This window comes from Ovis aries, chromosome 19 (genome assembly GCF_016772045.2).
Source record: "Ovis aries strain OAR_USU_Benz2616 breed Rambouillet chromosome 19, ARS-UI_Ramb_v3.0, whole genome shotgun sequence".
NCBI classification, from domain to species: Eukaryota; Metazoa; Chordata; class Mammalia; order Artiodactyla; family Bovidae; genus Ovis; species Ovis aries.
Window position 1 is genome coordinate 57,438,566 of NC_056072.1, and position 20,500 is coordinate 57,459,065.

General features: G+C 55.8%; 1 protein-coding gene across 4 annotated transcripts in view; it reads right to left on the reverse strand.

The window, feature by feature from the left end:
* FGD5 (FYVE, RhoGEF and PH domain containing 5) overlaps positions 1-2,624 on the reverse strand; it is a 118,518-nt gene extending 115,894 nt beyond the window's left edge. For 3 of the 4 annotated variants that reach the window (XM_042236431.1, XM_027957811.2, XM_027957809.2), the window contains exon 1: positions 2,514-2,624. In XM_042236431.1, coding sequence (XP_042092365.1) covers positions 2,514-2,526 — 13 coding nt within the window. In that variant the 5' untranslated portion in view covers positions 2,527-2,624. Of the gene's footprint in view, positions 1-1,429; positions 1,558-2,513 lie in introns of all 4 variants that reach the window. The other variant, XM_027957812.2, reaches the window with a different exon arrangement.
* Between the last annotated feature and the right edge of the window lie 17,876 nt (positions 2,625-20,500).

The window sequence follows — 20,500 nt, forward strand, 5'->3', positions numbered from 1 at the left end:
CCACATAAGGTACCTAACAAAGTCAACTGGCAAACATTTCCTGTGAACCTACTATGTGCTATGTACCAGATACATAAAGCAGGCTCTCAAGCTGGACAGTCTGTTTCAACCCTGTCTCAACTCCTTGTTAGGTCAGCAACCATAAAATCCCTGCAGCTCAATTTTCCCATCTATAAAATGAGAACGGCAACAGTACTCATGATGAGGTTACTGTGAAAACCAAACTGATACAAGTGTAAAACACTCAAGAGCAGCATCTGGGTCAATATTAACTAGTAATTTGTTGGTCACATATAATGTGATGGGGGCTTTCCAGGTGGCTCAGTGGTAAAGAATCCCCCTGCAATGCAGGAGAGTTGGGTTCCATCTCTGGGTCAGGAAGATCCCTTGGAGGAGGAAATGGCAACCCACCCGGGTATTCTTGCTTGGGAAATCCCATGGACAGAGGAACCTGGCGGGCTACAGTCCATGGGGTCACGAGGAGTCAGTCGGATACAACTCGGCAACTAAATAACAGCAACATAAGGTGACAGGCACTGTGCTAGGCCCCTAACAAGCTTTGTTTAATTATGAGGCCTCAACAACAAAGATCTTATTATCCCCATTTTCAAGATGAAGAAATAGACACTGAGAAGTTAAGTAACCTGCTCAGCGTCAAATGACTAAGCCTACGGTGGTTATGGGGTTCAGTCCCCCGGAGTCTGTGAACCATTCTGCTGCATGATCAAGAAATTCAGAGCCAAACACATACATATCACAGTACATGAGGTCTATGACTGCTATCGCACAGAAAAAGTAACCAGATTTACGCTAGATGCAAATTACAGGATGCTGGAACCCAAGGGCGGTAAGTGCTGAGATTTCCTGGGACCAAACCTGCCGCTAAGCGTTTTCTGGCTCACTCCAAACCCCGGAGTCTCAGAGAATGGAGAGCTTGCCCAAGTCTCGTGCAGGGAAACGTGGGAAAACCGCACGGGGCTCTCACCATTGTTTTCCAGCGAGTTTTATTAGGCGTGTAGGAAAGACTTAGCCTGGCTCTGTCCCGCTCGATCCAGCAGCAGGCCACCTCCTTCCTAGAAGGAGGGGGCTGGCTGGGCACTGGGATCCGGCTCCGGTCTTCTCCCTACTCCTCCAAGGTGGCTCCCCGCCCCCACCCCCAGCCCCGTAGTCCGCGACCAACACTCGCTCAGGGTCCAGGTGTGTCCACGCCCAGCCACAGCAGGGCCTGGACACAGGGAGGCGGCCACCGCGTTCCTAGGCCCCCAAGTGTCCCCTTTGTCAGATCAACGAGCCAAACGTCCCCCACCCGCACCTCACTCTTCAGACAAAGATTTTATTCATTAAAAGCACTTGAGAAAGGAAAAGCCCACAACGCACAGACACAGACACAGACACAGACACAGACACACACACACTTTTGTACACCCACCCAGGGCAGCAGGATATGATTCTAAGACAGCCAAAATGGTGGCTTCCTGTTTCTTTAGGGATGTGTGTTTTGGAGTTCGGATTCGGACAAGGGTGTTGGTCGGAGAGGGAGCTGCCTTCTGCTAAATTCTATGAGAAAAAAAAAAAAAATATGAAAAGAGCGATAACCGCTCCTTGGCAGGCAAGTGAACTCAGCTGGGACGGCTGCCTCCTCGTAAACTCGCCTCTTGGAGGCAACTTTCTGCCCTCCCCGCGGAGGAGTCAGGACCCCGGGAACTGGGGCCAGGCACCGCCCATCTCTGGGTCTCAGTCAGTAAGTCTGCTACACGGCACTCCTCGGAGGGGACCGCTCTGTACCGTCGAGCGCAGTCGGGACTTCACGGACGCCCCGACCGGGCAGAGGCACAGTCTCAGGGCAGAGACGCGCGGGCTGGGGGGGACGCCTGGAGAGCCGTGCCCTGGCCAGAAAGCGGGGGCCGCGCCAGGGCCCGCAGGGCATGCGGGCGCGCCGCTGCGGGGGCGGGGCGGGGTGTGGTCCTCCAGGCCTTTTAATTCCAAGGGGGAGCGAGCTCCAAGTCTGGGGGGCTCCAGGAGCGGGAGAGGCGCGAGAAGCCGCCGAGGGCGCGCCGCGCGCGAGGGAGGGAGCAGGCGTAGACCCCGGCGGGGGGGGAGCGCAGACGGACCCGGGGGGCCACGAGGGCCTCTGGGGGGCCAGCGAGAGCCGGAAGGGGACCCCAAGGAGCAGGGGGGCGCTTTCGGGGGCGCGCCCAAGTCGCTTCTGCGAAGGGAGCGTCCCTCCCCGTCGCGAGCGGACCCCCAAGCCGCGGGCCGCGGTGGGAGCCGGAGGCGGCCTCCCGGGGCCGGGGCGCGGCCTCGCCGAGACCGACGGGGCGTCCCCGAGGTGGGGCGTCCCGGACGGCGCTGAGAGCCCCCGACGCGCTCGGCCTCCTCGGGACCCGCCCGGCCCTCGGCCGAGGCGGAAGGTCGCGGGGTTTCTGGGCGGCTCGCTCCGGAGCGCCTCGCGGGCTCCGCCTTGGAGCGCCGGACGGGGCGCCTCGGCGCGCGGGCCCCGCGGAGCCGCCTACCTGCTCTGTTCATCTTCCAGCGCGCGGAGCCCGGGGCCGCCCGTCGGTGCCTCCGTCCGTCCGAGCGCGAGTCCGCGCGCCGCCTCACTCCATGGCCGCCCCGCGGGGCCCGCGCCCCCCCGGCGCCCGCCCCGCCCCCGGCGCGCGCCGGACTGCGCGCGGCGCGCAGGGCCAGCGGGGGCGCGGCGCGCAGGGCCAGCGGGGGCGCGGGGCGCGGGCCTCCGGCGCGGGGCGGGGCCGGCGGGCGCCGCGGGGGCGCGGCCGGGGCGCGGGGCCGGGCGGCGCGCTCGCTCAGGCCGCGGCCGGGGCGCGGGGCCGGGGGGCGCGAGCCTCGCGGGGCGGGGCCGGGGCCGCGGGCGCGCGGGCGGGCGGCGCGGGGCCGGGCCGGCGCGCGGCGTCGTGTCCGCTCGGGGCGCCCGGCTCCGCGCGCGCTGCGCTCCGGCCGCCGCGCCTCTGCCGGGGCCGCCGCTGCGCCTCCGCCCCCTCCGAGACGTTTCCTCCGGCTCTCCGAGAGGAAGGCTCTTTTTATTTCTCCGTTCTGCTCCGTCAGGGATCGAGCGAGCCCAGGGGCGAGGCGTCCCCGCGCACATTTAAAGGGGCCGTGGCGTGGGGCCTCAGGGAGCTGCGCGAGGTTCCAGGGACTAGGACGGGGGGCGTGGGGAAGCGGCGAGTTGGGCTTCTAGGGGTCCCTTCGCCCAGCGGACCATCTGTCACTTGATTTTCAATCTCGGCATTCATTCATTCAGTCCCGGGCCCAGCACCGTGCCGTGCTGTGCGCAGGACAACCCAAAATTCTTCCCCCTCATGGAGTTTAGATGGGAGGTCTGTGGCGACCCAAGACAAATAAGCAATAAACACTTCAGAGTTACGAGTGCCCTGAGGGAGATAAACCGGGGGGGGGGGGGCGGGTGGTGCAGAACAGGAGGGCGCCAAGTGAGCCGATCAGCGCTGGAATTTTAAAAGTGCGAACTCTTAGGGCCCGCCCCAGACTTACTGACTCAGAAATCGAAGAAATCTTTCTGATGCAAGCTAGTTTGACCACCTCTGGAGGACAGAACAGGTGATCAAGGAAGGCCTCCCCGAGGCAGTGACTTGGAAAGGGAGACCCGGTAAGGAGGAGCCTTTGTCTGCTCAGCGCAAACTGGCCAGCACCTAGCTGGGACCCGGGCTTGGCGCTGGCAGAGGCGGATGACGCAAGCCTTTACCCTTGAGCCCCTGTCCGACTGGCCGCGCAAACAGGCAATTCTGTTTCCCTGGACAAGCCCTAGGATGGGGACAGGTGTGCAGAGGAGCTTGGGGGAACTTAGAGGTGGCCCCTGAATGAAGAGGGTACCAGCAAAAAAAAAAAAAAAAAAAACTTTCCAGATGGAGGGAGTAGCTTGTGCACAGACTTAGAGGTGTGAGAAAGACACCACCTCATGGAAGAGCCAGGAGGAGTTCGGCCAGGCAGGGTGACAGGGAGGCCGCATCTGTTAAGAGGCACAGACAGTGGGGTGTTTTGAATGTCATATCAAGGCTTCCTTCTATCAGCTGTTGGAAGCTGTCTCCTATATAACTGGCAGTCAGCCCTTATGGAGCACCTGCTGTGTGCCCCCAAAAGTGTTAAGCTCTGTATCTGTACGTTGACTCATTTAAGTCGCCCCACAACCTTATGAAGCTGGTAGCAAAATTCTTCCCCCTGGTTGCTCCACGTCTGTATCTCCGGACAGCTCAAGCTGTGGCTTGGTCATGGAGTAGTTTGGTTGTGAGCCTACTGTGTGCCAGAGTCCAGGCCAACGGCAGACCCGGCCTGTGGAAGGAGCTCACGGGTGGGGCAGCTTGGCAATTTAGCAGGCTTCCGTGGTGGCTCAGAAGGTAAAGCATCCACCTGCAATGCGGGAGACCCGAGTTCAATCCCTGGGTGGGGAAGATCTCCTGGAGAAGGAAACGGCTACCCACTCCAGTATTCTGGCCTGGAGAATCCCATGGGAGAGGAGCCTGGCAGGCTATAGTCCATAAGGTCACAGGAGTTGGACACAAGTTAGCAAGTAAACCACCAACCACCAGGCAATTTAGCCAGTATATCCACTATGTGCCTTCCTGTCCCTCACGTGGGGAGTAAAGGCCCAGAAATGACCCCTTGCCAGGGTGATGGCTCCAGAGCACGGCCTGTGTCTACTCTGCTGACCCCTGCAGCCTTGGTGTCTAATATAGAACCCAGCACTTAGTAGGTCTTCACAAGTTATGTGTTGTCCACAAAAATAAGGGCCTGGGACAGAGGTTCGGACAGTTGTTTGGGATTTTCTGGGACTGAAAATGGCAGAGACCAGAATTTTTGTGACTTTGACCAGCTGTGCTGGGAGCTTGCGAGGAGGCAGAATTCCAAATGGACATGAAGCTTTTTGCAGCCGACTGTCCTGCCTGAACCTAGATGCCTGTGGTCCAGCCTTTGGTCCAGAGAACCAGATACTTTCATTGCATAGATGAAACGTCACTGCTCTGAGCGACGTCCACGGAGCCCCGCAGTGGCACTCAGGGGCTTCTTAAGAATGCAGAGTTTCAGACCCCAGCCCAGCCACACTGAACCACAGGCTGCATTTTAACAAGCTCTCTAGGTGATCTGCTCATCCCTCTGGAGAAACCCTGCCCTGGACAATTCGATCCATTACTTTTTGGCTAGATGTGCTGCCAAAGTCCAGAGAAGCAGAGAAGACTTCCGCAGGTTCTCATCGCAGTGAGAACTTAATTCTCTAACCTCTGTCTCCTTATAAATAATCAGAAGGTTGGCAGGTTTCTAGAAATCTGGGGGCCAGCACCCAGCAGAACTCCAGGTGCATACTGTTGTCTCCGTTGTGTCTGCCTCTTTGCTACCCCGTGGACTGCAGCTCGCCAGGCTCCCTGTCCATAGGATTCTCCAGGCAAGAATACTGGAGCTGTATACCAATAACGGGTTGCCATTTCCTCCTCCAGGGGATCTTACTGACCCAGGGATCAAACCCAAGTCTTCCTGTGTCGCAGGCGGATTTTTTACTGCTGAGCCACCAGGGAAGACCCCTGGTGCCTATTAGGTGCTCACTCAAATATATATAACCTGTACGAAGGTGTGATTTGAATTGTTTCATGAGCCAGTTGATGCCTGACCCACAGAAGGTGTTCAGTGCCCACACAGTGAAGACAGGAATCAATCAATACATGCTTCCCCCAATCACGATGAAAAATCTTATATAGTGTTTTCGCACTCACCAAGCACGTTCAGACACCTAACCAGGTCTGTAGGGTTTGATTTTTCCATCTTTTAACCCCACAGTTCAGAATCAGATTATGCACACTTTCAGGCAAGGGTTCCAGGGTGTATCTCCCTGTTTCTCCAGATTCAGAAATGAATTTGACCCTTTCAAAGGACTTATTCCCCTCTGAACTGCCACAGAGTCCTTAAGCCTCTGGCCTTTTGTGGGGAAATTTTTTTGCCTCTGAAATGGGACAGTGCTGGCAGACTTTGTGTTACTTAAGACAGGCTCTTCATAAACTGTATGGATCCCTGTGTGGAAGTGGTGGAGAAGGTGATGGAGGTGGTGAGGTGTGATGCAGGTGGGGTGGGGGGAGGCGGCGATGGAGGTGTGGTGCGGAGGGAGGGAGGCGTCCACTTGAATATGGATGCGAAGGAGGGAGTGGAGCAATCACTGCGATATTTGATGCAAGAGGAAAATATGTTTTAAAAGCTGAGATCGTTTCTGAGAACTAGCAGTAAAACCCAAAGAACCAAGGACCCCCACCCCTGAGACAGGAGCAGAAAGCTCAGATAACTCAGCTGATGGCCAACTTACCCTTCGCTGTAGGGCCTGCGGAAGGGAGAAAGGAGGGCAGGAAGAGACCTTGGTGCTTGGCTAAGACCTTGTCACGACTGTTGAATTTGGGATTTGAGACTAAGCAAAGTCTACTTTAAAGAGATCGTAGCACCACGGGAAGTTGGGGAAAAAAAAAAAAAACCCAGGTCTGCACTTGTTTAGCTGAAGCCACACGGCGGTGTGGAGTGACGGGCTGTGAAGTTAAAACGCTTACTGCTTTGTTTGCTTTTCCTCATACGAGAAAATGGATGGGAGAGACCAGAGGGCTTTACAAACATCCGGAGCTAAGACTGGTGGCTGGACTTGCTTAGTCTCCGTGGAACTGAGCCATAACTGCTCTCGGAGCTCAGGAATGGGGGCACATACCGTGTGGCGGTGATGACCACCCTCGCTCTGGTTTTGAGCCTTTCGTGCACATATTCTTCCCAGGAACCCTGTAGAGGGTTTATTATCTGTCCATTTCACACATGGGAAAACTGAGGCCCAGGCTGGCGAACTGACCGGCCCTTCCGGTGCAGCCAGAACTCCCACCCGCTTCACCCTGAAAACATGTTCTTAACTACCAGGGTGTGCTGCTGTCTCTGAGATGGGCACAAAGGCTGCCTAGATTTCACCTTTCTGAAATCATTCACCATTTTACTTCCTGCTCTCAGCAGACGTGACCCACTTGTGGTAGGTTTTACACCCACTTGATGGGCTGCGAAGCTGAGGCCCAGCGGGAAAAATATGGTGAGTCAGGGGATTCCCAAGCTGGGAGCCACACCTCCTGACATCCAAGGCCCAAGTCGGAACCCTGTGGTGCCCTGCACACAACTTAGGTGGCCGCTGAAATCCAGCTCCTTGCTCCCGCCTGCCTGCAGCCTCAGCCAAAAGCAGAGCCAGCACCGAAGCTGGATGTGCGGAAACAGGGAGCACCCAGGTGGTGTGAGCTCCACGGCCAAGCATCCCGGACAGGCGGTAGGGCTCGGTGGTCAGCAGCCACACTGGACTGACCTGGGTGGGAGGGCAGGTCCCAGCTTCAGTGTCCCCTCTGATAGCTGTTGCTGAGCGCTCAGTAAGCGGCACTAGTGCTACCATTGCAGGAGACACAGGAGATGCGGGTTCCCTCCCTAGGTCCGGAAGATCTCCTGGGGGAGGGCGTGGCACCCCACTCCAGTACTCCGGCCTGCAGAATCCCATGGACAGAGGAGCCCGGGGGGCTACAGTCCATGGGGTCGCAAAGACTCGGACACAACTGAAGCAACTCTGCACACACGCACATAAGTCTCTTCACTTATTTGGTGTCTCGGTAGCTCATTCACTTTTCTCAAGAAGCCTATGAAGTAGGCAACGTTATGACCCCCGGGGCTACGAGGAGGCTACCAAGGCAGAGAGGCCGAGGCGATCGCCCAGAGGTGCGCAGCTAGTGAGTCGTGGGGACTGCGCCCTGGCTGGCTTTCCTACCCACTTCTGCCACCCTGTCAAGGACATGATAAGGGTGTCTGGTCGTAAAAGGAGATAAATTATCTACAGCGTTCAGGAGCGGGGAAGGGGAGACGGGAGGTGCTCCAGAACTGATCATTAATCATTTAGAACACGTATGACATAGTGGGTGTCCAAATGCTCCCAAACACAGTACACGGGGAATGGGGGGCAGGCACGCCCCACAGTCAGCGCAGGAGAGGGATGGGAGGGAGCACGTATTGAGCAGCCTCTGTATAGCAAGACTGGTGAGACGCAGCAACGCGGGGCCCCCCAGGAGCACGGGTGGGGGAGCCGGGGCCCAGCTTCCTGCTCCAGCCCGGGATTTTGTTTCTGGCCGAGATGGGAGTGCTGGCATAAAGCTGGGGCGTGGGCCAGCCACCTTCACAGCCCTCTCTATAGCAGACACCCCTGGATTCCCGGGTTCTACACGGGCGGGCACGCCTTGTGCGTGGTATTCAAAAGGAAGCAAAGCCGGGCCCTGCCGCCTCTTCAGCCTCTTCGGCTGCTTGCCCCACAACCCCGTGGCCTCGACAGCATCAGCTTCAGGGCTTATCTCCCCCTGGAAAGTAACTGAGTTGCCTTCTTGGCTCCAGGGGCGACCAGGTCTGAGCCAGACATTTCCCTGGGGTGGACTCAGCTTGGCAAGGCCGCCCCTCCCTTCCTGCGCCCGAGATCAGCCCCCACCCCCACCCCACACACACCGGGCTAAGCTCGAAGCCAGGGAGGAGGGGGCATCCTGAAGGCCCCTAGTTTCACCAGTCACTGACTCTGTGGCCTTGGGGTGGGGGGGATACCTCGACTCCGTGCACCTCGATTTTGTCCTCTGTAAAATGGGAACAAGGAGACCTTTCTCTCGGGTGGTGGGGAGGGTTGAAGGATGCGTTCCCCTCTCTCTTCCCTTTCCTGTACTTGAAGAGCTCGTGGTTTGCTCTGAGAAAAGGGCTTGGGTCAGCTCACCGTGGCACAGTAGAGCTGGGGGTGAAGGCAGAGGACTGAGTTGGACCGTGGGGCTGGGGAAGGGCTGGTGACAAGGAGCTGCGCTTTAAAGACCAAGCAGGTTTACAGGGGAGGGGTAAGGTTGCCATTCCAGGTGGGGATACAGCCTGTGGGGATGGAAGAGGGCGGGCCTGGGGCAAGCTCTCCAGTGGTCAGCCAGAGACTCTGGACTGTACGCCGCAGGTGACAGGAAGGCTTAGAGTGTTTATAGGGGAGGGAGGGGTGACAGGGCCAGACCTGTGTGGTAGCCAGAGTGGGAGACGAGCCAGAGGGGCAAGCCTGGAGGCAGGGTGACCGACAGTGGCTGGGAGCAGGTCCCCCGAGAGAGATTAGGCCTAAGTTCATGCATGCTGTCAAACGCATGCAAGGAAGCCTTCCAGGAGGAGGCAGGCTTTGCTCTGCACCCTGAAAAAAAAATCACACAAGCAGATGGGAGCAGGAGAGAGCTGCCGCACAGGGTGCGAGTAGGAACTGGGGGCCGCTGGGAGCCCTGTGGGGCTGATGCGTCCGGGATGCACATAGCTGAGGGGGACAAGCAGGGGCCTCGAAGGCCTTTGTCCAGCGGGCTTCTGATGCCCCGAGGAAGGGCTGAGCGTGGGGGGCAGCGGAGTCCGGGCTGGGCAGGGCCACTCAAGAGTTTTTATCACCACTGGGTGGGATCCAAGGTCTGTGGAGGAAGTGACCGCCCTCTTCCGGCCAGCCATTTTTTTTTTCCTTTCTGCTGCCCCGTTGGCTTTTTCCCGAGGTCGCATTTCCACGAGGGCCCTCCTGGCCGGCTGGGCGTGGGCATGGCTCCACCACACACCCAGCGGCAGGGGTGGCCCGGCCCTAGGCTTCCTGCCCCTCTCTGGGCAGGCTGATTGGAGGAAAACAGCCCTCGAGCCTTCTTCAAAACAGGAAACTGCTCTCCCTGCTTCCTGAAGGACAGGAACTGTCCCCATGGCAACCGTGGGACAAAGAGGCCAGGTTAACCCTTCTGAGGTCCGGCCTGGTGGAGGCCCCTTCGCACCAGCCCCTCATGGGGGTGGCACTGCGAAGGTCACACCCTCCAAGTCTCACCAGCACGCGGGGGCGGGGGCGGGGGCCAGGGCCCGGACTTCATACCCATTGGATGGATGGCAACGTGGAGGTTCTTAACTCCGAGGGCGAGTCGAGTGCAGCAGGTCACACGGCGGGGTCAGAGGTCGGCGGGCTCCGCTGAAGCCTGGCTCCGGGCTGGCTGGGCTCCTGGCGGGGCGGGGCCGGCAGCTGAGCCTGCCAGCCTCGGTTTCTCTACCTGTGAAACGGGCCACAGCTCAGGTCTGCGATGCCTGTTCGTCTCGCACACGCGCACTCGTGCTGTTCCAGGCCCCGGATGTGGCGACAGCACTAAGCTCCTGTCTTGCAGGCTGAGTGTGTACACAGGGGGCGGGGGTGGTCAAGGCCCACACGTCCGTGCAGACCTGAGACCCACGGGGAATGGCCGGTGCTGTGGGGGCGGCAGGGTGGCAGCTGTGCCGCCTGGGGACACTGAGGCCCGGGGGAGGGCCAGGGGGCAGCAGGGAGCCAGGTCTGTCCTCAGAGCCAGGCAGGTGAGGCAGGCAGGGCCCGTCTGCGTGTTTAAAGATCTGCCTCTGGCTAGAGGGGCCACCCCGAGTGACAGCGTTTCCTGGGGGCCCTTGCCCTGGGACCCCGGAGAGCCCTGAGTGTTGGGGAGAGGCCGTCTGCACTGGGGCTGGGGGGCAGCCCTCTCCTTGGTGACCCACCAGGGCACACCCGCCCTCCCCGCCTCGGATGCCCGAGGCCACTTCAGGAGGTCCAATGTGGCACTCGCTGTGACCTCCGGCCCCCGCACTCCCTGCCCCGTCCCCCCCGCCCTGACTTGGCCACACTGGCCTTCCCCTGCCCCCCAGACCCAGCCTGGCCCTCTCTGGCCCCTGGGACTTTTCCTGCTCTCTAAAGTGCCTTCCCAGGAGGAGGGCATGGCAACCTGCTCCAGTATCCACGCCTGGAGAATCCCGTGGACAGAGAAGCCTGGTGGGCTGCAGTCCATGGGGTCGCAAAGAGTCGGACACGACTGAGCGACCCACACAACCACCACACCAACAAAACGCCTTCCCATATGATGATGTGTATGCTTCAGTATTCCCCTCCCAGTTTATCCCTCCCTGTCCTTCCCCTGCTGCGTCTGTTCTGGGGAATTTGCTGTGTGAGCAGGGAGCTCAACCCCTGTGACAACCTAGAGGGGTGGGGTGGGGAGGGAGGTGGGAGAGGGGCTCAAGACCGAGGGCACATAGCTGCACCTGTGGCTAACTCACGCTGATGCATGGCAGAGACCCAGACAACACTGGAGAGCAACCCTCCTCCAGTTAAAAACAAATACATTTATTAAAAAAAAAAAAAAGAAATGTGAATGATTTCAGAGTAAGTCACGGTCGGTCCAAAAAGAATGACTAAGCTAATGGTAAAAAGAAAATAAAGTGCCTTCCTAAATCCTCAGCACAGGGGTGGGTGGACCCCCCACCCTACCCCCAGCCACCCCTCAGGTCTGCTGTGGCCCCTCTTCACAGGCGCATCCCTCGCTGACGCCTCACCCGGGTCCCGTCTCCGCCCGCACTCACCCACACCTGAGACGGTCTCAGGACTTCACTTGTTTCCCTGTGTGGTGTCCACCTCCCCACCTGGACCATCCCTCCGGGAGGACAGGGCGCCTGGGGCAGAGCCTGGCAGGGCAAGCAGCCTGCTGCTCCCATGCCTGTGGCACACCTAAGGGACGACAGCGACAGAGGCCCCCCTTCCCGGGCCTGCTCACCATCACAGTCTGAAGACACGTGTCTCACCTGGAAAGCAGCTCTCAAGAAGAGCTGGTGGGAGGTGAGGGGACCTAGGGTTACATGTCTGCCCTGTAAAGAAATGCAAAAGTAGGAAGTCAAGAAACACCTGGAGTAACAGGCAAATTTGGCCTTGGAGTACAGAATGAAGCAGGGCAAAGGCTAATAGAGTTCTGCCAAGAGAATGCACTGGTCATAGCAAACACCCTCTTCCAACAACACAAGAGAAGACTCTATACATGGACATCACCAGATGGTCAACACCGAAATCAGATTGATCATATTCTTTGCAGCCAAAGATGGAGAAGCTCTATACAGTCAGTGAAAAGAAGACTAGGAGCTGACTGTGCCTCAGATCATGAGCTTCTTATTGCCAAATTCAGACCTAAACTGAAGAAAGTAGGGAAAACCACTAGACCATTCAAGTATGACCTAAATCAAATCCCTTACGACTATACAATGGAAGTGAGAAATAGATTTGAGGGACTAGATCTGACAGAGTGCCTGATGAACTATGGATGGAGGTTCGTGACACTGTACAGGAGACAGAGAGCAAGACCATCCCCAAGAAAAAGAAATGCGAAAAAGCAAAATGGCTGTCTGAGGAGGCCTTACAAATAGCTGTGAAGAGAAGGGAAGCGAAAAGCAAAGGAGAAAAGGAAAGATACACCCAATTGAATGCAGAGTTCCAAAGAATAGCAAAGAGAGATAAGAAAGCCTTCAGCACCGATCAGTGCAAAGAAATAGAGGAGAACAATAGAATGGGAAAGACTAGATCTCTGCATTCAAGATAATTTGAGATACCAACGGAACATTTCATGCAAAGATGGGCTCGATAAAGGACAGAAATGGTAGGGACCTAACAGAAGCAGAAGATATTAAGAAGACGTGGCAAGAATACACAGAAGATCTGTACAAAAAACATCTTCACGACCAAGATAATCACGATGGTGTGATCATTCACCTAGAGCCAGACATCCTGGAATGTGAAGTCAAATGGGCCTTAGAAAGCATCACTACGAACAAAGCTAGTGGAGGTGATGGATTTCCAGTTGAGCTATTTCAAATCCTGAAAGATGATGCTGTGAAAGTGCTGCACTCAATATGCCAGCAAATTTGGAAAACTCAGCAGTGGCCACAGGACTGGAAAAGGTCAGTTTTCATTCCAATCCTAAAGAAAGGCAATGCCAAAGAATGCTCAAACTACTGCACAGTTGCACTCATCTTACACGCTAGTAAAGTAATGCTCAAAATTCTCCAAGCCAGGCTTCAGCAATACGTGAACCGTGAACTTCCAGATGTTCAAGCTGGTTTTAGAAAAGGCAGAGGAACCAGAGATCAAATTGCCAACATCCGGTGGATCACGGAAAAAGCAAGAGAGTTCCAGAAAACATCTATTTCTGCTTTATTGACTATGCCAAAGCTTTTGACTGTGTGGATCACAATAAACTGTGGAAAATCCTTCAAGAGATGGGAATACCAGACCACCTGATCTGCCTCTTGAGAAACCTATATGCAGTTCAGGAAGTAACAGTTAGAACAGGACATGGAACAACAGACTGGTTCCAAATAGGAAAAGGAGTACATCAAGGCTGTATATTGTCACCCTGCTTATTTAACTTAAATGTGGAGTACACCATGAGAAACGCTGGGCTGGAAGAAGCACAAGCTGGAATCAAGATTGCCAGGAGAAATATCAATAACCTCAGATATGCAGATGATACCACCCTTATGGCAGAAAGTGAAGAAGAACTAAAGAGCCTCTTGATGAAGGTGAAAGAGGAGAGTGAAAAAGTTGGCTTAAAGCTCGACATTCAGAAAACGAAGATCATGGCATCTGGTCCCATCACTTCATGGCAAATAGATGGGGAAACAGTGGAAACAGTGGCTGACTTCATTTTCTGGGCTCCAAAATCACTGCAGATGGTGATTGCAGCCATGAAATTAAAAGACGCTTACTCCTTGGAAGGAAAGTCATGACCAACCTAGACAGCATATTAAAAAGCAGGGACATTACTTTGTCAACAAAGGTCCATCTAGTCAAGGCTGTGGTTTTTCCAGTGGTCATGTATGGATGTGAGAGTTGGACTGTGAAGAAAGCTGAGCACCGAGAATTGATGCTTTTGAACTGTGGTGTTGTAGAAGACTCTTGAGAGTCCCTTGCACTGCAAGGAGATCCAACCAGTCCATCCTAAAGGAGATCAGTCCTGGGTGTTCACTGGAAGGACTGATGCTGAGGCTGAAACTCCAATACTTTGGCCACCTGATGTGAAGAGCTGACTTATTTGAAAAGACCCTGATGCTTGGAAAGATTGAGGGCAGGAGGAGAAGGGGACAACAGAGGATGAGATGGTTGGATGGCATCACCGACTCGATGGACTTGGGTTTGGGTGAACTCCAGGAGTTGGGATGGACAGGGAGGCCTGGCGTGCTGCAGTTCATGGGGTCGCAAAGAGTCAGACACGACTGAGCGACTGAACTACTGTAAAGAAACTGACTTGGTTCAGAAACTGACAGTCACCAGAACTGTGCTGGGGACATCCCTGCTGGCTCAGACAGTAAAGAGTCTGCCTGTAATGCAGGAGACCTGGGTTTGATCCCCGAGTGAGGAAGATCCCCTGGAGAAGGGCATGGCTGCCCCCTCCAGGCCTCTCACCTGGAGAATCCCACAGCTGGAGGAGCCTGTCGGGCTACAGTCCAGGGGGTCACAGAGAGTCGGACACGACTGAGTGCCTACGGCTTTCATTTTCACAAGGACTGTGTTGGGGGCCAGTGCACTGGGAGGGAGCTAGCATTCTCTCCATTTTTCAGGTGAGGAAACTGAGGTTCAGAGAAGCAAAGTCTTGAGCCTGAGACCACACGGCTGGGAGGGGTGGAGTTGAGGGGAAACCCAGTGGGCCTGCGCCATTCTCCTTACCCTTCCGAAAGCTTGTTCGCACACGGACAAGGAAAGGCGACTGACTTTCTGAAAAACCTCCGAGGGTTTGTCCAGGCCACTACTATTGACCACATCACTGGGTTAATCCAGGGGGATACAAACCTCCTGGTCTGAAGCGCTTTCTGGGCTGTTCAAGGATGACTTCCAAAACCCCATTCCAGGCCCAGTGAGCTAAGGGTCCCTGGGGTTCAGGTGGAGGTTCTTCCATTCGGGAAACATGGGACTGTGGCTGCGGAGCCCCCCCTGTGAGTGGAGACCAGGCTGGCAGGAGCACAGGGTCCCTTTCCAGCCACAGAGCCTGAGGTTCCGACTGGGTCATCAGACGAGAGCCTGTCCATTAATAAACCAGCAGTGTGCAAGAACGTCAGAGGGGGCAGGGGTGTGTCCAAACCCCGCCCCGCCGCACTGGGTGAGCCCCCAGAAGGCCTGCCAAGTGGTCGATTCCAACCTCCAACCCCTGACGGCTGCCTGCTCCTGACTTGCCCCCTGTGACGGGGAACTCACGTCTTCACAGGGCTGTCATCCCCTTGTGGGACATCTCTGCACGACCAAGGTGGTGGTGTCACCTTCCCTGACAGACCAACAAGGCTGGTGATTATAAAAGAGGCATTCTGATGAGCCACGTGGCCTGACTCGGGGTTTATTTTTCCCCCCCGTGGAGCTCCGCAGGGGAGCTGCCTCTCTCTGCTGGCCAGTGGCAGAGGGCGGGGGAGACAGCGGCTCTGGAAAGGCCATATTAATTAGCTTAACAAGCACACGTGCACCTGGGCGGAGGGACCCGGAGGCAATGTCACTCCCTGCCGTGTACATCATCAGTTTCTGGGGGGTGAGCCTCTCCTACCTGAAATCCACACACAGAGAAACAAAGCAGGTTCAGCCTGGGACACCACAGCCGGGGTCTCCATCCTTCCAGCAGGGGCTGGGGTCAACACACAGGGCGCCCTGCGGGAGACGCCTCCTAGCTGCCCTCCGGCAGGGGGGCTGCTAACTAGAGCCTTACCCTCTCCAGTTCAGGGGAGGCCCTGGCCGGGGGGCGGGGGACAGCATATGAGGGAGGGGACCTTCTGCACGTGGTCTGGTGGATCCCCGTGATCTTGCCGTCTGAGCTCAGACTTTGGGATGTGGGTGTGGACCACACTCTGAGGTCTGAGCCCCAAGGCTTGGCCCACCTCCCAGCTCTGGGCCCCCAGCAAGTCCTTGTCCCACTGGGTGTTCACCCTCCTTTATAAGAGGGGGCACTTCTAGCACCTACCCCACATGCCCACTAGGAGAGGTGAAGGAAGACGATGGCCTTGCAGTGCTTAGCCTGGTGCCTGTTGATACAAAAGTGCTCAGCATGGTAGATACTGTCCAGGACAGCAAGGAGGTCTAGCCAGTCCATCCTACAGGAAATCAGCCCTGAATGTTCACTGGAAGGACTGATGCTGAAGCTGCAGCTCCAATACTCTGGCCACCTGATGCGAAGAGCTGACTCCTTGGAAAAGACCCTGATGCTGGGAATGATAGAAGGCAGGAGGAGAAGGGGGCGACAGAGGATAAGATGGCTGGATGGCATCACTGACTCGATGGACGTGAGTCTGAGCAAAGTCCAGGAGACAGTAAAGGAACAGGGAAGCCTGGCGTGCTGCCGTCCATGGGGCTGCAGAGTCGGACACGAGTGAGCACCTGAACAACATCATTAGGAATCATTACTAAGTATTATTAGTCAAGAAGCGCCTGGCACAGAACAGGCCATCAGTTGCGATCTGAAGTCTCTGAGCAGGCAGACATGTGCTTGTGTTTGTGAAGGTCTAATCCATTCGCCACTCCTCTTTGACTGGATAGTGTGGCTAATTTTTAGCTATTCATAAACACACAGTGTTCACATTTCACTAGTGAACAGGCAGCAGCGTCCAGACCTTGCTCCAGGGTCTGGTCAAACTTCCTTTTAAAGCCTGAGGAGGATTTGTCTCCTTCGGGATGCAGACACTCCCCCACCTGCACAGACGTGGGCTCGGTGCCTCCTCAAACTGGTGGAGCTGTGGGTGCTTTGCACATTATGTTTAATCATCACAGGCACTGTGTATGACAGGTATGACTATACCCATTTTACAGATGAGGAAACTGAGGCCCAGGGAGTTGCTCAGGAAAACAGAAGAGCGGTAGGCGGCTGTGACCCCAGCTGATGCTTCTCCCACGGCCCTTATCTCAGGACCTTCCCAAACAAGATGGAGATAATTTCCCCCAAAACAGTGGCAGGGATATGGGTTGGCGGGATCCTCTGTGACCAGGGCACACACCTGGGGCAGCGGCAGAGCAGTATTTGTAACCCCAGCCTCTCTTCTGACATTCATATCAACCCCATGTATCAACACCAAGCCTTGGAGGGGACCCTGGGGGTCAGGCACACTCAGAGCACAAGCAAATAGCTAGGCGCAGCCATGCAGCTGTGGGGCCCAGAGCAAAATGAAAATGCAGTGCCTCCTGTCCAAAAATGAAGAATTCCACACGGTGACTGTAGGACACAGAGGTTTACACCAAGCACGGGCCCTCCTGGTCGCGGGTCCCCGCATGCCTGCCAAGGCCACGTGCCCGGGAGGCTGGCCCTGTGCGCGCCAGAGCTTCCGGAGCAGCATCTCCGAGTGCCCAGCCCCCAGCCTGGCAGGGAACAGAGACCAAGTACACACGTACTGAGCAGTAAGCTCCCCCAGCTCTGGGACATGGACGCAGGATCTTGGGTTTGCAGCTGGGTAAACTGAGGCTGGGGAAGGCTTCCAGCCTCGCCAGGTCTCACCGAAGCCAGGATCTCGGCCTCCTTCCTGGAGTGTTGGTCCACTGTTCCAGGCTGACCCCAATCCTGACCTTTGTTTTCCTGATCCCAGAAAGAAGGGGCAGTGTTTACCATGGGCTGAAGTCTGTTTTATTTTTGTGTTTCCCAATAATTGATTCCAACAGTTCCTACAGACGTCCTGCTCAAGGAAAACATGTTTTGCTCAGTCAACCTTCGACTTCCTCGCGGCGCCTCGGTGGTGGCGGCCCACGGCCACAAGGAAAGCGTGGGGTGACTTTTCCCTTGGTTTTTTTTTTTTCCATCTCACTGTCGGGGGACAACAAAACATGTTTTCCTTTTTCTCCAAAGGAAATTGGAACTTTCTTATTGACTGTTGCCTAAAATTCATCTTCCCACTTCTGTGATTATCTTGGACTGGGGGGAGTTATGTGAGCAAACTTCAGAATAAAGGACTGTCATTTTATTGAAAGGACAACCATCACAGCCGAAATTTTCATTCATGTGGAGCCATCGACACCTCTGAAATTCGCCTTGGCTTCCTCATCAGGGTCTGTGCACGCTCCTTAAGTGGCTTTACTATTCCAAGTTCTCATATTTTTTCATAAGGTTATGTTCTTCAAAGTGCAAGACTGGGAGAATGTTGTTGTTCAGCCGCTAAGTCCTGTCCAGCTATTTGCAACCCAATGGCCTGCAGCACGCCAGGCTTTCCACTCCTTCACTATCTCCTGGAGTTTGCTCAAATTCATGTCCATTGAGTCAGTGACGCCATCCAACCATCTCATTCTCTGTCGTCCCCTTCTCCTCCTGCCCTCAATCTTTCCCAGCATCAGGGTCTTTTCCAATGAGTCGGCTCATCACATCAGATGGCCAAAGTATTAGAGCTCTAGCATCAATCCTTCCAGTGAATATCCAGGGTTGATTTCCTTCAAAGTTGACTGGTTTGATCTCTTTGCAGTCCAAAGGACTCTCAAGAGTCTTGTCCAGCACCCGAGTTCAAAAGCATCAATTCTTTGGCACTCAGCCTTCTTTAAGGTCCAACTCTCACATCCATACACAGCTACTAGAAAAACCATAGCTTTGATTAGACAGACCTTTGTCAGCAAAGTGAGTCACCACTTTTTAATGTGCTGTCTAGGTTTGTCGTGGCTTTCCTTCCAAGCAGCGAGCATCTGTTCATTTCATGGCTGCAGTCACCGTCTGCAGTGACCTTGGAGCCCAAGGAAATAAAGTCTGCTATTGTTTCCACTTCTCCCCCATCTGTTTGTCATGAAGTGATGGGACTGGATGCCATGATCTTCGCGTTTTGAATGCTAAGTTTTAGGCCAGCTTTTTCACTCTCCTCTTTCACTCTCATCAAGAGGCTATTTAGTTCCTCTTGGCTTTCTGCCACTAGAGTGGTATCATCTGCACATCTGAGGTTGCTGATATTTCTCCCAGCAAACTTGATTCCGGCTTGTGATTCATCCAGCTCGGCATTTCACATACACAGAGCCAGTGTTCCGGTCAGGACGGGCGATGCTCAGAGTCCACTGAAGCAGATACAGGCGTGTGGTCCAGGGTAGAGGTCAAGCATCTTTTTTCCTCCGTGTGCACATCTAACCGATCCAGCAGCATTTATTTAAACCTCTCGTCACGCGGCACTCCACTGAAGGGTCTGTGCTGTTATCGCTCCGGTGGTTCCAGCCGCGCTGGTTGAGCTCCGCACTTGCTATTCTTTTCTCCGCCTAGCTGTCTGCGGTTGTGCCGAGACCGCCTGCCTTAGTCACTGCCGTGTCCGCCGAAATCGCTGGCATAATGACCCCTGTGCTGCGGAGCATTCGGGTTGTATCCAGTGTTTTACTTTATGACTTGCTTGTTCTAAGTCATGGTAACAAAGAGAGCAATAATAGCTGAGACGATGTGCCAGACTCTGCTCTAAGTGCTTTCCATATATTAACTCATTTAATCTTTACAGCTAGCCTTGGAGGGAGGTGCTCTTGTGACCCCCTCTTTGAGAGACGAGGCCCTTGGGGCACAGAGGGAAGGCCGGTCTGTGGTCTGGACCCAGGCAGGCTGGCTCTGCGACCTCCACTTTCGTCCACTTCCCTCTAAAATCAGAGAGTGGAGGAGAGGGGAGGTATAGACGGGGATGGACCAAATGCAGGCTGGAATGCCTTCCTTGTCCAGAGAATGAATGAGGTAGCCCGGTGGCTGTGGAGCCTGAGAGTCCTGAGACACACCCCTCACCCACAAGGCTGTACCACTCACAGGCTGGGTGACTTTGGGCAAGTGACCATTCCTCTTTAAGCCTCGGTTTTCCTGTCTGTAAAATGGAGACACTCGGCCCATTTATCTGGACTGTTGTGGGGCTCACGGGAGTTTCGCTCTCCTGTCTTAACCATCTTAACTGGTGACCTAGGGGCCTCAGTGGCCCCAGAGGGCTCTCCCCAAAGAGGTTTTTGCTTTGCAGGCATCCTGGCTTTCCTGTCGTCTGGAGCAGCTGAGGGCATGGCCACTGGCTCCCCAGAACCTGCTTCTTGCCGCCTCTCTCTGCATCCAGAGATCTGAAGCTCGGGGCTTCCCTGACCATCAGCTCCCCAGGTTGGGTGCTGTCCTGAGACCCTCCCCGTACCCCGCCCCAGCCTCATTCACTGGGCAGCAGCTCCTCCCCCTTCAAGAACAGCTCTCCTGACCTGCAGGCCTGAGTGAGGTCTGATGACCCTGCCAGCCTCCCGGAGCTGGGCTGAGAGCTCTGTGAAGCGGGATCTGATCGTGACTCTGCTCACAGAGCAGGGCACAGGATCCTGCCAGGCGGCATTTGTGGGATGCATGAATGAATCACATCAAGCAGGTACCAGCGACCAGCCATCCCGGCCTGCCCAGGACCGAGGGGCTTCCTGGGTGGCAGGGCTTCCGGTGCAGCACGAATGCCTTGGTGAAGCCAGAGAAGCTGCTCGCCCTGAGTGACCACAGCATGGCAGGCCTTGGGTTCAGCCTTTATAGTCCCTGTTGGACCTAATCCTCGTGTCTGAGGTCGGGTCCCCTAGAAGCGAGAGCCCCACTCAGGGATCCAGGTGCACATGACGTATTGAAGAAGCGCTCTCGGCAGAAGCACGGGAGGCCGGGGCACGATGCCAAGCGAGGCTGTGGTCCCCACTGGAGACTGGCCTCTGCCTGGCCCCTTCCCCGCCCCCTCAGCTCTAGAG